Raw genomic sequence first — 16,025 nt, forward strand, 5'->3', positions numbered from 1 at the left:
GCTGAGTGCCCACCCCTCCTTCTGTACCTGGATTGTTGCAGTTGACTTCAACGGTGATAGGAGTTTCCGAGGGGCGCAGGTAGGGGCTGCTGTACATATCTTCTATTTCTGGGACTAACAGAGAGAGGTCGCTTCCCGAGTGGGCCAGACCGGTGGCCAGGGAGAGCATGGCGCCCCTGCAGCAGTCGTTGATAACGGGGTTCTCTCGGGTTGCTACTGGGAGCCGGTATCGACTGAGCAGCTTCCGCAGGAGCCGGTGCACAGACATGTAGGCAGGGATCTCTTCCGCAGGGATCTGCAGGAAAGCGGCGCCATCCGGCCCCAGCTTGGCCAACCAGCCCTTTTCCACATTCCCTCTCTTCCGGCCCATGATCACCTGGAACTCGGCCAGGGTGGAGCGGAAGTGATAGGTCCTAATCCCTGCTTTAGGAGTACGAAAGGGCCCTGGATTCAGGCTTTGGCTTGTGATGCTGATGCCAAAGGGGTTGAGGAGGAGGTTTCCTGGGAACCGAGCCAAGGGGGACACTCCGGGGTTCTTGAAGGCCCACCACCAGGCTTGGGCTCCAACGAATAGTCCCCCGCCCTCTGCTACAAACTCCTGCAGCTCTTTGACTCCCACATCACTCACGGGCTCAAAGCAATAGACACTCGCATCACTGGTCAGGTGGGGTTCGATGCTGGTGTCTATGCCCCCCACTGCGAGCAGACCACTCAGTGTCCTCAGTTCTGTTTGCACCACGATCTTGCCTCGGCGGCCCCCGTCCAACCAACGCACGGCATTGAGCAGAAAAGGGCCCAGTTTACCAACGGTGAATAATACCTTGTGGCCAGTCACGACCACGCGGCCCCGGCCATAGCGGGCAGCCGCGATAACACAGCCATGGTAGGAATCTAACCCCAGGGGAAAGGCTAATGCCCCGTGCACTAGCAGCTGGGATGGGAAACAATCCGAGTTGCTGATGTCCAGCTCTGAAATCCCGTGCAGCAGCTCCTCTCTATCCTCAGAGAGATCATCTTCACAACTGAAAAAGACACGTTTTCCATTAAAGAAGAGACTCGACATAAAACTCCCGGAACAGGGCCTGGCACAGAGCAAGGGTCAGCTGTTCTAATATCATCTTTTTTTTTTTTTTTTTTTGGTGAGGAAGATTAGCCCTGAGCTAACATCCGATGCCAATCCTCCTCTTTTTTTCTCAAGAAGATTGGCCCTGGGCTAACATCCGTGCCCATCTTCCTCTACTTTATATATGGGCCGCCGCCACAGCAGGGCTTGATAAGCGGTGCATTGGTGCGTGACCGGGATCCGAACCTTGAAACCCCGGGCCACCAAAGAGGAGCGCGCACACTTAACTGCTACGCCACGGGGCCGGCCTCACTAATATCATCATTTTTAGCTCTAACAGGAGGACTGGGAGAACAAAGTGGGCAGATCTGACCTAATAGGGTATGGAGACTTGTCTGAGGGAAGACAGAGGGACATTACTTCTGCTCTGCTCATTCTCTGAGTACAGACTCTCCAAAGGAAATCTCAAAGGAAGCCCTGTTGTATTTACCCAATACGGCAATCTTAGATATTATGGATTTAAGTGTTTATTTTAAGCATTATATAAAGAACTAAATGGGAAATCGTGTTTTTATTCTTGTAACGAATCTTGTTTATAAATTACATGCACCTGGTTTCCTGCAGATGAAGTCAATGGAGAGTTGAGTTTGTAGTGCCAGTGAAGAATCAATATTATTTCAAAAGGTGGGCAGGGGAGCTGACTGGCCTCCACTCTAGTGAGATCCTCCTGTTACTTGAACCTAAGAGGACTGACTCTACACTCAACCCTCCACACATTCATTGCCGGCCCACAGGAGTGATGCGTATCTGTGCTATCAGGTTTTTCTCAGCATCATCTGTTCCTGTCTGTGGGTAACAAACCCCTGTAAGACCTCAGGACACCCACAACCCCACAATGGGAGAGGCAATCCTGGATACAGTAGGATTATTAGAGGTAAGGGGTAAAGTGACCTCTGTAAGCTTGAGATCCCAGAGCTGGCTATGCCCACTTGTCAGGTAAAGCTAAGGCAACTGTACAGTCAGAAGGCAGCTTTAAGGAAACACTGAAAAATAGGGGTCAGGCAGACAGCATATCTGCAGTATTTGCATTGTACTTGCTGTGGCTGGCAGAACTCTAATCAACTGATGGGAAAACTACAGTCCTCTTAGCAGGTGCAACCCTTTCCTGAAGATAAAGGTATTACCCTTCTAGATGACTCTCCAGCTCCCTGAAACACTAACCAGTAAAATCATTCAACTAGCTCTTCCTGCTGTAATTCCAGGTTTACCAAACAATCTTGTGACTATAATCTTGCTTCTGATGATCATCTGCCTAAAGAAATAAGTCATTGGCCAGGCTAATCAGAATGTTCTAGTTTTGTGACATTTATATTTCTCAAGCAATATCTTGCACAGTCTATCTTTAATTTGGTGATTATAAATAAAAAACATTCGTTTTTAAAATTTTACTACTTTAAACGTATACAAAACTAAATAGAAAATATGTTTTCATTCTTATAATAAGGAGTTCTGTTTATAAATTTCAGGCAATTAATTGTTTTACAAATGAAGTCAGTGAAGAGGTGGGTTACTGTGTTTTAAATTAATAGATTGGCATCAAGGTTTATACACTAGCCCATTATGACAAGATGAGCAATACTGAATGTGCAAAGCTGAGACCCAGACACTAAGTCACTAGAAGTTCATCTAGACAGTGACCCTAGGTGAGGCCCTGCTCATGCTGAGCCAGGGGGGCATCCTCAGACACATCTGTCTGTTATTTCCAACAGCCATGACTTTTACACAGCTGGAGATAAATAATTTTTTCATAAATTGAAAAAATCTGAATTGGATTTTCATTTCTCTTTCCCATTCTCTTCTGAAATGAAACAAATGTTATTAAAATAAGAATAAATCCATGATAGCACTGCATTTTGAGAACGGTGCAATCAGCAAACTGGGACAGTGAGGAATTTATGGAAAATATAAATCAAATGGAATCAGACTGATCAGAAACCCATGAGAATAGAAGAATCTGTAACTACATACATGTGAAAGAGATCAAGAAAATAAAAAAAACAGGGATTATCATTTGTCCTGAGGAAACACACCTCAGTAACCAATAATGATCAATCTAGAATTTCAATGCCATTTAACATTTAAGTAAACAAGAATCACCAAATAGTTGACGAAAATTAACAGCATGAAAAAGAAGCACCAGACTTAACAAAGAGAAAACCAACTCCCAAGGAAATAAATGGCAAAGAAAGCCCTAAACAAATATTGTATATCATTGGAGAGTTTTGAGATGATATATTCTCTCTCTCTCTCTCAAAAAAGGGACAGGCTGCTATAAAAAGTTACTAATTATAATAAAAATATAATTGCCAAACAGATAATCCCAATTTTAATACATGGGCACAAAATGAGTCTTGATGTAGATGAGGACTATGAATAAGTCAACAGGAAAATTGGGTCAAGTGATTCTTCTAGAGAGCAGTGGTCGAGATCAAACAGATGACCATTATCAGAAAAAAATTAAGAGGTAGTGAAGGACAGACCAGAAGATCTAACCACTAGCAAGTAGGAGTTCCAAAAGCAAAGAACAAAGAGAAAAAAGAAGAAACAAACATAAATTAGATGAAAATTTCCTTGCACTGAAAAACAGATTTGAGCTCTTAGAATGAAATCACTATCTGAATGCAAAGCAGGGTAAATGAAATGAAGAGCAGCATCTAGTCGATTACTGGTAAGTGAATGAACTTCAAATGTAAAGAAAAAGCCTTAAGGTTGCCAGAAAGAAAAAGAAAAAGACAACCTACAAAGAAACAACTGCCCTAAAAACAGTATTTTAGGGCAGTGAACATACTCTGTATAACATACAGCTGCCTAAGACTTTTCACTAGCACGTGGGAATACTGGAACAAACTAGCACGTGGGAATACTGGAACAAGGTCGTCATGCAAGTTTTCCCAAAAAGTTACTTGAGGTTATGCTGTAGGTCTAGAAAAACAAAAATGCACACGATAGAGAAACAAATTGGCTACATGAAGCAGTAGTGGGCAAGGATACCAGTATAACTTATAACTAACGCTGGTAAACTCTGTCAAGGTTCTGTGACACTGGATGCGACTGGTAAGAAATAACTCCGAATTAGTAGACCCATGGTGTGAAAAACAAGGCAAACGAAGAAACAAACAAAGATGAGACAAAACCAAGTTGGAAGCAAAATACCAGATGATTTCAACAAAACGTGGGAGGTAAGGGATGAACATGGAAAGTCAAGAACGAGACAAAGGAAGTTCTTGTTTTGAATGGAAAGGTAGATTATAAAAACTAGTTAATTCTCAACTCAGATATAAAAACATAAGTTTATTTAAAATATAAAGGTAACATAATAAATATGGCTATTAGTATATAATAAAGGTTGTGTCTTATATCACTGGGAAAACCTAGATGTTTTCATAAATGTTGGGACAACTGGTTAAGCCATTTGGAAAAAGACAAACTGGACTCCTTCACACAATACACAAGAAAAGATTCCAAATGCATCAGAGATATAAATTTTAAAAATGAAACCACATAACTACTAGAAGAAACCAAGAGTGAAATCTGTTATAATCTAGCTGTGAGGAAAGGCTTTCTAACTATAACCCAAAGTTTCTCTTATCAGATGTGATAAGAGAAAATACTGATAACTGTCACACAGCATTTTGATTATTTTAGCTTTCCACCAAGTCTTGAAATTAGGTTATATTAGTTCCTTTCATTTGCATATAATTTTAGAATTAATTTGAACTTTAGTTGGAATTGCACTGAATCTATAGGTCATTTGGGGAAAAACTGGCATCTTAAAAATACTGAGTGTTCTTATCCATCATGATTCATCATGGTGTATTTCGCCAGTTCTCTAGCTGTTATTTGATTTCTCTCAGTGATGTTTTGTAGTTTTCAGTATACAAGTTGTGTGAAATATTTTGTTACATTTATCTGTTAGTATTTCATGATTTGGGGCCCTGTTTTAACTGATATTGTATTTTTAATTTCAATGACCAATTTCTGGCTGCTAGTATATAAAAATATAATTGATTTTTGTATACTGATCATATATCCTGCAACCTTGCTAAACTCAACTATTATAGTAGCTTTTTTGTAGATTTTTGAGAATTTTTTACATAGATGATCATGTTGTCTGCAAATAAACATAGGTTTACTTCCTAATTTGTAATCTCTGTGCCTTCTCTTACATGCCTTATTGCACTGGCTAGGACCTTTAAGAGAATGTTGAATATAAGCAGACCCTTCCTCACCTTGTTCTCAATCTTAGGGTATTTCACCATTAAGTATGTTCTTAGGCATAGGTTTTTCTTTTTTTTGTTGTTGTGAGGAAGATCAGCCCTGAGCTAACATCTATTGCCAATCCTCCTCCTTTTTTCCCCCCAAAGCCCCAGTAGGTAGTTGTATGTCATAGTTGCACATCCTTCTAGTTGCTGTATGTGGGACGCGGCCTCAGCATGGCCGGAGAAGCGGTGCATCAGTGCGCGCCCGGGATACAGACCTGGGCCGCCAGTAGCATTTAACCGCTAAGCCACAGGGCCGGCCCAGGCATAGGTTTTTCATAGAAGACTCTTATGACGTTAAAGAAGTTCCTTTTTCTATTGAAATTTTATCATGATTTGGTATTGAATTTTGTCAAAGGTTTTTTTTTGTGTGTACACCTATTGAATTATATGGCTTTTCTCATTCATTCTGTTAATATAGTGAATTAATTCCTGTTTGAATATTAAACCAGCCATGCATTCCTAAGATAAGCCCTACTTGGTCAGGGTCAGGATGTATTATCCTTTCTATATATTATATTCTATTTACAATATTTTATTAATAATTTTTACGTCTATGTTCAAGAGGGATATTATTCTGCAGTTTTCTTTTCTTGCAATGTCCTTCTCTGGTTTTGGTATCAGAGAAATACTGGTTTAATAAAACAAGTTGAAAAAATTTTCCTCCTCTCATTTTCTGGAAGAATTCATGTAGGGTTAATAGTATGTGTCTTTTGAATGTATGATAAAATTCATCAGCGAAGCTACCTGGGCCTGGAGTTTTCTTTATTGGATTTTTTTTCCATTGTTGTTGATTTTGAAAAAAATTTTTATTTTGAAATAAAAAACTATAAAAGTTGCAAATATAATACCCATATACCCTTCACCAAGTTTTTCTAATGTTAACATCTTATACAATCACGGTACATTTGTCAAAATTAAGAAGTTAACATTGGTAAAATACTATTAACTAAACTCCAGACTTTTTACAAATTTCACTAGCCCTTCCACTACTGTTTTCTAGGATCTAATCCACGATACCACATTGCATTTAGTATTGGGATATTTTTAATTACAGTTCAACTCATCTAACATGTATGTTCTGCTTCTTTTTGTTTGACTTGTAGTAATTTGTTTCTGTCAGGAAGTGAGGGAAAGCTCTTCTTCATAGATGGATGCCAACCAATTCTGGAAGAAACTTAGAAGTAAACCTACACTGAGCTGGGGTCAGCACCAGAGGGTGAGGTTGCTCAGAGAGCACAGAAGAGAGGCATCTATATCAGGACACAAGGGGCCTGGGAGGTTTTCTGAAGGAGGTGACACTTGACACGAATCTTTAAGAAAGGAGCAGGAGCTACTCAAGTGGTATAAGAAACTGCTTTTGTAAATACTGACTCAGGCTCAGATCATCCAAGGATGCTGAAACCACGGGGTGAAAGGCTGTTGGTGAACAGGATCTTAATAGTCTCAAATTGTCGCACCATAGATTAAATTAGGTAAAAAGGGGAAAGGCACTATTGCAATAGGAAAATCTGGCAAACTCCATTTTAACTACAAGGCCAATTGTAACACCACCAATAACAGTACAAACTGACCTCATGTGCCTCCAATGTGATACACTGGGATGAACACAATGTCACCTATGTAGTATTCTTGCCAAAAAAATGTCTGAACTGAGTGTAATCATGAGAAAACAATTAGACAAATCCAAACTGAGGGTGGACACTTCAAAAAAGCTAATGTTCTGAAAGATAAGAAAAGGTAGGGAATAGTTTTGGTTGGATCTTATATTTAAAAAAAATCTAAAAAAGACATTGTTGGGACAATTGGAGACGTGAATATGGACATTGATAATAGTACCATACTGATGCTACATTTTTTTGAGTGAGATCATTGTACTGTGGTTATGCAAGTCAACTTACAAAAATCAGTTGCATTTCCATACTCTAAGAACGAACTAACAGAGAACTCAAGACTACAATTCGATTTACAATTGCAACTAAAAGAATAAAATATCTAGGAATAAATTTAACCAGGGAGATGAAAGACTTATACAATGAAAACTATAAGACACTATTGAAAGAAATCAATGATGACATAAAGAAACAGAAAGATATTCCATGCTCATGGATTGGAAGAATAAACATAGTTAAAATGTTCATACTACCAAAAGCAATTGACAGATTCAATGCAATCCCAATCAGAATCCCAATGACATTCTTCACGGAAATAGAACAAAGAATACTAAAATTCATATGGGGAAACAAAAGACTCCGAATAGCTAAAGCAATCCTGAGAAAAAAGAACAAAGCTGGAAGCATCACAATCCCTGACTTCAAAATATACTACAAAGCTATAATAATTAAAATGGCATGGTACTAGCACAAAAACAGACACACAGATCAATGGAACAGAACTGAAAACCCAGAAATAAAACCACATATCTATGGACAGCTAATCTTCGACAAAGGAGCTAAGAACATACAATGGGGAAAGTCTCTTCAATAAATGGTGCTGGGAAAACTGGATGGCCACATGCAAAAGAATGAAACTTTCTTTCGCCATATACAAAAATTAACTCAAAATGGATCAAAGACTTGAAGGTAAGACCTGAAACTATAAAACTCCTGGAAGAAAATATAGGCAGTACACTCTTTGACATCAGTCATAGAGAGATCTTTTTGAATTCCATGGCTACTCGGACAAAGGAAACAAAAGAAAAAACAAACAGGTGGTACTTCATCAGACTAAAGAGCTTCTGCAAGGCAAATGAAACCAGGATCAAAATGAAAAGACAACCCACCAGCTGGGAGAAAATATTTGCAAATCATATATCCAACAAGGGGTTAATCTCCATAATATATGAAGAACTCACACAACTGAACAACAAAAAAACAAACAACCTCATCAAAAAATGGGCAGAGGATATGAAGAGACATTTTTCCAAGGAAGATATACAGATAGCCAATAGGCACATGAAAAGATGTTCAACATCACTAATCATCAGAGAAATGTAAATCAAAACTACACTAAGATATCACCTTACACCCGTTAGAAAGGCTATAATCACCGAGACAAAAAATAACAAATGTTGGAGAGATTGTGGAAAAACGGGAACCCTCATTCATTCCTGGTGGGGATGCAAACTGGTGCAGCCTCTACGGAAAACAGTATGGAGGTTCCTCAAAAAATTAAAAATAGAAATACCTTATGATCCAGCTACCCCACTACTGAGTATTTACCCAAAGAACATGAAATCAACAATCCAAAGAGGATTATGCACCCCTATGTTCATTGCAGCATTATTCACTATAGCTAAGACATGGAAGCAACCCAGGTGTCCCTCGACTGATGACTGGATAAAGAAGATGTGGTATACATACACAATGGAATACTACTCAGCCACAATAAAAGACAAAATCATCCCATTTGCAACAACATGGATGGACCTGGAGGGTATTATGTTAAGTGAAATAAGCCAGACAGAGGAAGACAAACACTGGGTGATTTCACTCATATGTGGAAGATAAACTTAACACACGGACAGAGAGAACAGTTTGGTGATTAACAGGGGGAAGTGGGTTGGGGGTTGGGCACAAGGGGTGAAGGGATGCATTTATATGGTGACTGACAAACAATAATGTACAACTAAAATTTCACAATGTTATAAACTATTATGACATCAATTAAAAAATAAATGTGCAATCATGAAAAAAATCCTAAGTTTTTGGAAACCAAAAACATAGCTTTGAAATACACAAAGTAAAAGCCAAATTCGATTCCAAAATCACAGTGGGGGTATGAAACAATTGTTTTAGAAATCTTTTAGGTCAAGTACATAAAAATTAAGTAATTCATGGAAAATGTGAATAATCCAGATGATTAAGGAATAAGTATAGAGATATGTACATAACAAACAGGGATACTTACAATGCTTTCACAAAATGACAGTTATTGACATTGTTAGGTCAGAAAAAAATAACACTACTTAAAAAATGTGATAACAGTATTGTGGTTATATTTAAAAATTAGTCTTTATCTTTTGGAGATACACTATTTTATGGATGAAATGATGCAATGTCAGGGACTTGCATTCCCCAGGAAGGAGGAGTGGGTGGCATATGAGTTGATACTGGTTAGCCAGGAGTTGACAATTGAGGCACCTGGGTGATGGGTACATTTATGCTCATTGTTCTATTTCCTAGTTCTGTATATGTTTGAAGATTTCCAAAATAAGATGTTTCTGAAGATTTCCAAAATAAGACATTTCTAAAAAGAAACTGCCAAGTATTTAAAATGAAGAGGTGTATGTGTATCAAACCTATTGGCTTTAATGAAAGGATATTCATGATATCATTATTTATAAGAGAAAAAACTAGAAAATTACCTTAATGTGTACTAATAGGTGAATGGTTAAATGACTTATGGAACACTGCAACTGTGAAATGCTATACAGCCATTCCAAAGGATGATGCACATCTCTATACAGGCATATGGAAAAATGTTCAAGATATATTCAGTGAGAAATCAAGCTGTAGATCTCTCTTTCTGTCTCTTTACTTCTCCAGCTCTCCCACCCCAATCCCAATAGAAACACAGGAATGAAGGAAAAAGTCAGAAAAGACAAAGTCTGAATTGTTAGCAGTGATTACCTCCGGGGAGAAGAATGGAATTAGGAGGAGGCAGAGGGAGAGGTGGAGGGCAAAGATCTTTCACCTTTTACTTTGTATACTTGGGGATCATTTCGTTTTTTTTCCAGCAAGCACATATTTTGAAATTGAAGAAAATATTCATAAAAAGGAAAAAAAAACTGAATTGTGATTTAGCAACTTCTCTTCTAAAGTGGCATATCTTCCCACCTGCATTCTCTCTCTAAAAACTTTGTTTTACGAGAAACAGTTAATACAATTTTACTATACATGGCTAAGAATGTAGTAAGAAGCACAGAGTACAAGTTAGGTAAGTATATTCACCCCTATTGCCTGGCCACGATTCTGACATAACATCTAGAATTAGCATTCTATATGTTCGACATATAACTAGCAACGACCTCCAAGGCTTTGTGGATCCTTGTTATAAATAAACTTATTAATATCTGCTCAGATATTTTTGTTTTCCAAACTACTTGGGGTGTCACATTCATGTTTATCTTCAGTAATTTGGCAGTTTTCTTGTTTCATTTGAGCTCATTTCAAGTGGATACTCAATTTTCAAAATTCCTAAATCTTAATAATCTAGAATTCAAAAGACTCGTGTGTGTATAATATCCCTTCATCATCTTTCAAAATGAAGGGGATATATATATATAATATGGCATCAATTAATAATGTTTGTCAATTCAGGTTTCAAGGGTGTTTTCAAGTGAAGGAATTTGAAGCACATGGACATTTTAGAGCATGACCATTTGTACAACATTCAGGGATCACTGAAGACTGAAAACCAGTCTCAATGAAGTAATAGCTAAAATGGAGACAAGGACCTTCTACTCCAACGCTTTCCATTTAGAGGGGAAAAAAACAGTTGAAAGGACATGCTACGGTCACACTGTGCAGTCACCATCAGCAGATCCCAGGTTTCCAGCTGCCACTGAACCACGATATCACAGCCCTCTTCCCACAACAGTTACTTGGTTTTTGCGATTTCTTCCAGGTGTGGTTATTGGAGATGTTTCTGTGGTCCTAATTCTCAGATCTTTGGAAATCGTTTTATTGAAATAAGAAATAACGCCTGGAATATAGAATATACTCAATAAATGTTAACTAAGTAAATGGATGAATGAACAACACTGAGTTAGAACTCTTTAATAGAAGCCTGAGATCTGGGTTAAAATGAGACAAGAGGCCTTCTTATCCAATAGACAAACTATTCTCGTTGATTCTCTTGAAACCTCCCTGAGACTGGTTATCTAATGATGTTTAATCTGCATCAAATCCTTTGTTGGTAAAGCCAATTCAGTCTCTAGTACCTGTTTTGTTAAAAGTATAAAGAGGGTAAAATGTGGCAGTTGATCATAATGATGCTGCCTCAGTTTGGCAGAGGAAGTAGGAAAAAAATATCAGTTAAACTGTCAATACCTTATACAACTGGAACAACACGATGGACGCTAGGTCATTTTCAATGGTTGGGAATGATATTCACATCAGACGCTTGCATATACCATAGTGTGGAGGCCGGATGTCAAAATAATTAAAGTGTTTCAGGTACTTTGAGCATGTTCTTAATTCATTTAATCCTCACAACCACCTCAAAAGGCAGTCATTATTAATCCCACTTGAGAGACGAGGCGTGGAGAAGTTAGCTACGGCACAAGGTTACAGAGCAAGCAACAGACAGAGTGTGGCAACTTACTAAATAGAAAGTCTGCCTTCTCTCAAGTCTATGCTTTTTCCAATATATTCGAAATCTCTAAGTAGAATCCTGGGTCCTGCAATGAGGCTACGAGTAATTTATGACAAAGGACCTAGTGTCTGTTCAAATAAAATATTTAATAGAAAGAATGTGGGACTAGTCCTGCACACAAACTACAGTAGCCACTGCCCCCGAGAAAGCTGAAGGGAGAGCAGAAACTGCTCAGGGAACAGACTACAGGCAGCTCTGGGCGTGGAGGCAGATCATGACACGTTCCAGGTGAGAAGTGAGGGCAGTGACTACGAGGCTCCTATCCTGACATCTGTGGGTATTCTCACCAGGCTAAAAGGAATTCATTTGGTTTTACTACTTAGGATTTTATTTTTCTGATCATAAAAGTAATAACTTCTAATAAAAATCTGATTCATCTCGATAAGACCTGTAGACAGTTTCCTCTTTTAGAAGATTGAGAGGCTATCAAGGTCTTATTTAGATCTTCATTTGGACCAGTAAGAAATGTGCAAGCAGTAGGTTTAAAGCTATATTAATTCACACTCACATATTTAAATGAGGGTTTAAAAATAAATAACAAGACCCTTTGACAGAGTAACTAAATCCATACGGGCTTTCAATCTGAACCTCACTCAGCCTGTGATGGAAATATTTCCTTCTTGAATCCGAATTGAAGCATCTTGGTGTCTTGCATTGTCTAATATTTCTAAAATGCTTTGAAGATATTTTGTACAGTATTACCGATTACAAGAGTGGAGAAAGATCAAATGCTCAACAGTAGGCAACTGATTAAATAAATAAGGCATACACACGTTCGCATGCAGTGAATCTAATATAATCTTAAAGATTATGTAGAATGAAAAATACTTATGAGCAGAATTCAAAATAGCATGTATACTAAGATAACAACAATGTAAAATTATGAATGTATGGGGAAAATAATATATAATGATGAAAAGAGTTATGTTGTGGGTTTATGATTTAATACTTTTTAAATAAAAATTAAAAAAATGAGATCCAGCAATATTGGAAAAGCAGTTTGAAAGAGTTGTCCCATGAAGAAGAATCATAATTCAAAAATATTGGCAATACCATATATATATATACACACACACACACGTATATATATACATATACAATGTATGCATATCAGAGATACTAGAAAGTGAAAAAAAGTGACCTAATAGGAGAGTTAGATTTTGTTTTATATTTTTTGCTTATGTAATAAAAAGTGTTTGTGAGCTGTACAGATGTGGAAGATCTTTAATGAGACTTCTGAATTATTTTTCTTGTCTTTTAATGTTCTTGCAATGTGAAGTGAGGTAATGAAATATATGCATTATTAATAAGATTTCATAGAAAAATTGGAAAATTAAAGTTTAAAAGTAAAATCATCTACTGTTATTCCACAACCCAGAGATCTACTCACTACTAATATTTTGGACTTTTTTCTTATATACTATTTTCTACACATAGCTGTATTTTTTGAACAAAATTGGGAACATTTCAAACAAGAGGTTAGTATCCTACTTTAATTCATTTAATAGTACCCCCAAAAGAATTTCCCTTTGTCCTTAAATATTTTTGGAAGCATAATATTTTTAATGGTTAGTTAATAATCCATTGTGTAATGCTGCATAATTTATTTAACTGTTCTGCTCTGCCCATTACAAATAATGCATAGTTGCAATCCTTACACATAAATCTGATTATATCTGAGTGTTTCTTTATTTTTTAAAGTTCTATTAAAAAAAACTATTTTTGATGGTTTATTGAGGTTTAATTTACATAAAGTTCACTTGATTCAGGTATACAATTAATGAAATTTGATAAATATATATAGTTTGGTAACCACCACAACCCCAGGTGGGAGACAGATAGCTCAGTGTCTACCTCTCAGCACTGGCTACTTGAGAGCTAATAACTAAGAAAACTGTGGGGTGAGGAGGAAAGGTCTATGTTTTCTCCTTTTCCCTACTCATCTCAACCTATGCATTTAAATCAGTATTTCAAATAACACACATACCCTCTTGCACCTTTTATTTTCTTCTTCTTCTCAGCAAGCTAGCTCAGGAAAATCACTATTGCCATCTTAAATCCATCCACAATTCAAAAAACGACCTACCTAACATGACTAATACTATGATGTACCTTCCTGATACGCAAAGAGAGTCAAAAGTTGCAATGCAATCTTATCTAGTAAATAACCAACACTAATAACCCATAATCTCCATAGTAGATTCTATATACTTCCCTCGTTAAGTCTGATTTCTCCACCAGCATTACCCTTCAAGTTGATTTCACATGCACACACACACACACACACACACACGTGTGCATATGCCCACACATAGATGCATCCTAACCTCCCAAAACATTTCAGATTCAGTGATGATGAGAGATGATTTAGGCATAGCCAAAGGGAAAAAAAGAGTACGGTTTTGGTAGAGAAAAACATCTTTTAAGGCAACTAAGGAGGATTAGGCTGCTAAAGAAAAAGATTTATGGCCAAGTCTTACCTTCCTGTTCCCTAGGATGAAGATCATCGGTAAGCTCAAGTTTGATCAGTTTGATCAATCACTATGCTTCTGAACAACTGTATGTTTCCTCACTGCACATGTGAGATGGGAGCTATGGGGTGTTCCAGGAGTTCCATGCCACGGAAAGGCCACAGCTCATTCCCTAACCCTGGGAATGTCCTCTCCACCCAATCTACCTTACTCTGCTCCCATCACAGAAATACCAGTGCTCTTTGCTCCAAGGATGCTGAGAGTTTTAACAGACAATATAGGGCATGGCCTGGTGCACTTTTCCCACTCCTGGGACTACTCCAGCTTCTAATCTCTCCCATTCATCCATCCAACTAATGTTTACTGAGCACCAACTAATGTGCTAGATGTTCAGCACCATGTGAGGTGCTGGGGCACAATATGAACAGAACAGGCTGGGCAATGCTCTCAAGGAACTTGCAGTGTAGCCCGTCTCTGCTTCCATCACCTGCCTCCTTCATTCTCCATCACCAGGTCTTTTGCCCACCGAGATAAAATCCTCTCCTAACTCCTAGAGTTAGCACATACAACTTGTGCCATCTTCTCTGCTATCTCAACTTCTGAATCCTCTAGTTCTTACTTTCATCCCACTCTCACTTGGCTGGAAATTTCAGAACCTGTCCCCCAGCTCGTGAGATTTTGTCTTATGGAGTCCCTCATGTCCATTTTCCTTTTCCTCACATTTCAGTTGCAAGCGACCTTCTGCTATGAACCTTCCTGGATTAGCAATGCCAGCTCTGGGATTCAGCAACATATTTTATTAAGCTGGACTCTGGGGGACATAATTGTCACTAAGAAGTTTCTCCCCTAAAAGAGCTAAGTGGTCTGGTCTGAGGAGGCAGCAGCACCTGGGACCCTGCTCCTCCTGTGCCCCGAGTTTTTTAAAAATATGGTTGATTTATGGTGAATCCATATCTGAGTGCCAAATGCTCTTCTGTTAGCCTGGGAGTAACCTGGAGACAAGAACTGTATCTGCTTTTCAGCCTGTAACCAACTCCCCGCTGGGGTAATGCACTCACCTAACTAAGACTGGGATCTTGGGCATCTTCTTAGAGACTTTAAAGAAACTTGTGTCCCCTTTGTTGTCGGTGAAGTACACGCCAGCCACGCTGGTCACGAGGTTGCCAGGGAACGTGAACAGAACTCTTTCATCATCACCCTGGTTGGCCCAATCCCAGGCCTGCCCTCCAATGAGCAAGCCCCCTCCACGTTTCATAAACTTGACCAACTTTTCAGTCATGGTTTCGTTATAGGCATCAATACAGTAAACCCCCAGGGAGTCTTTCACTTCTGGCTCAATCTTCGCCTCCAAGCCAGAGCCCTCGAGGATTTTGGCCAGGGGTGCCAGGGATGGGTGGACACCAATGGGAGCCCCAGGGGAAGAACAAAGCCAACCCACTGCATTGAGGAGAAAGGGAGTGAGTTGGGCTTCCACCAAGTAGTCCTCATGGGACACAACCACCAGGCGGCCTCGGCCATAGGAGGAGGCAGCAATGAGGACCTGACCCATGTCATTCACCATCACTGGGAAGGAGGCTTCTCCAATAAGAAGCAGTTCACATGGGATGGCATCTTCAGGGACATCCCAGCTTGTCACTCCATTCATAAGGGCCTCAAAGGCAGCTGAGGGAGTCGCCATGGCTGGATCAGTTTCTGCAGAGAGGAAAGCAAAGACTCAGCTTGGTGAAGAACAGATAAACAAACAAACAAGCAAGCAAGCCAAGCAGTTCATTCCTCCACTAGCTGGGGCAATTC

The 16,025-nt window shown here is 38.9% G+C and overlaps 1 protein-coding gene across 4 annotated transcripts in view; it reads right to left on the bottom strand.

Moving 5' to 3' along the window:
* TCAF1 (TRPM8 channel associated factor 1) overlaps positions 1-16,025 on the bottom strand; it is a 48,881-nt gene that overhangs the window by 11,169 nt on the left and 21,687 nt on the right. For all 4 annotated transcript variants that reach the window (XM_004430657.3, XM_087432085.1, XM_087432103.1 and 1 more), the window contains 2 exons: positions 15,290-15,923; positions 28-1,022 (listed from right to left, as the gene is read on the bottom strand). In XM_004430657.3, the coding sequence (XP_004430714.1) occupies positions 28-1,022; positions 15,290-15,909 (1,615 nt within the window). In that variant the 5' untranslated portion in view covers positions 15,910-15,923. The remainder of the gene's footprint in view (positions 1-27; positions 1,023-15,289; positions 15,924-16,025) is intronic.

Source organism: Ceratotherium simum, chromosome 1 (genome assembly GCF_057802395.1).
Source record: "Ceratotherium simum simum isolate JZ-2026a chromosome 1, ASM5780239v1, whole genome shotgun sequence".
Taxonomy (NCBI): Eukaryota; Metazoa; Chordata; class Mammalia; order Perissodactyla; family Rhinocerotidae; genus Ceratotherium; species Ceratotherium simum.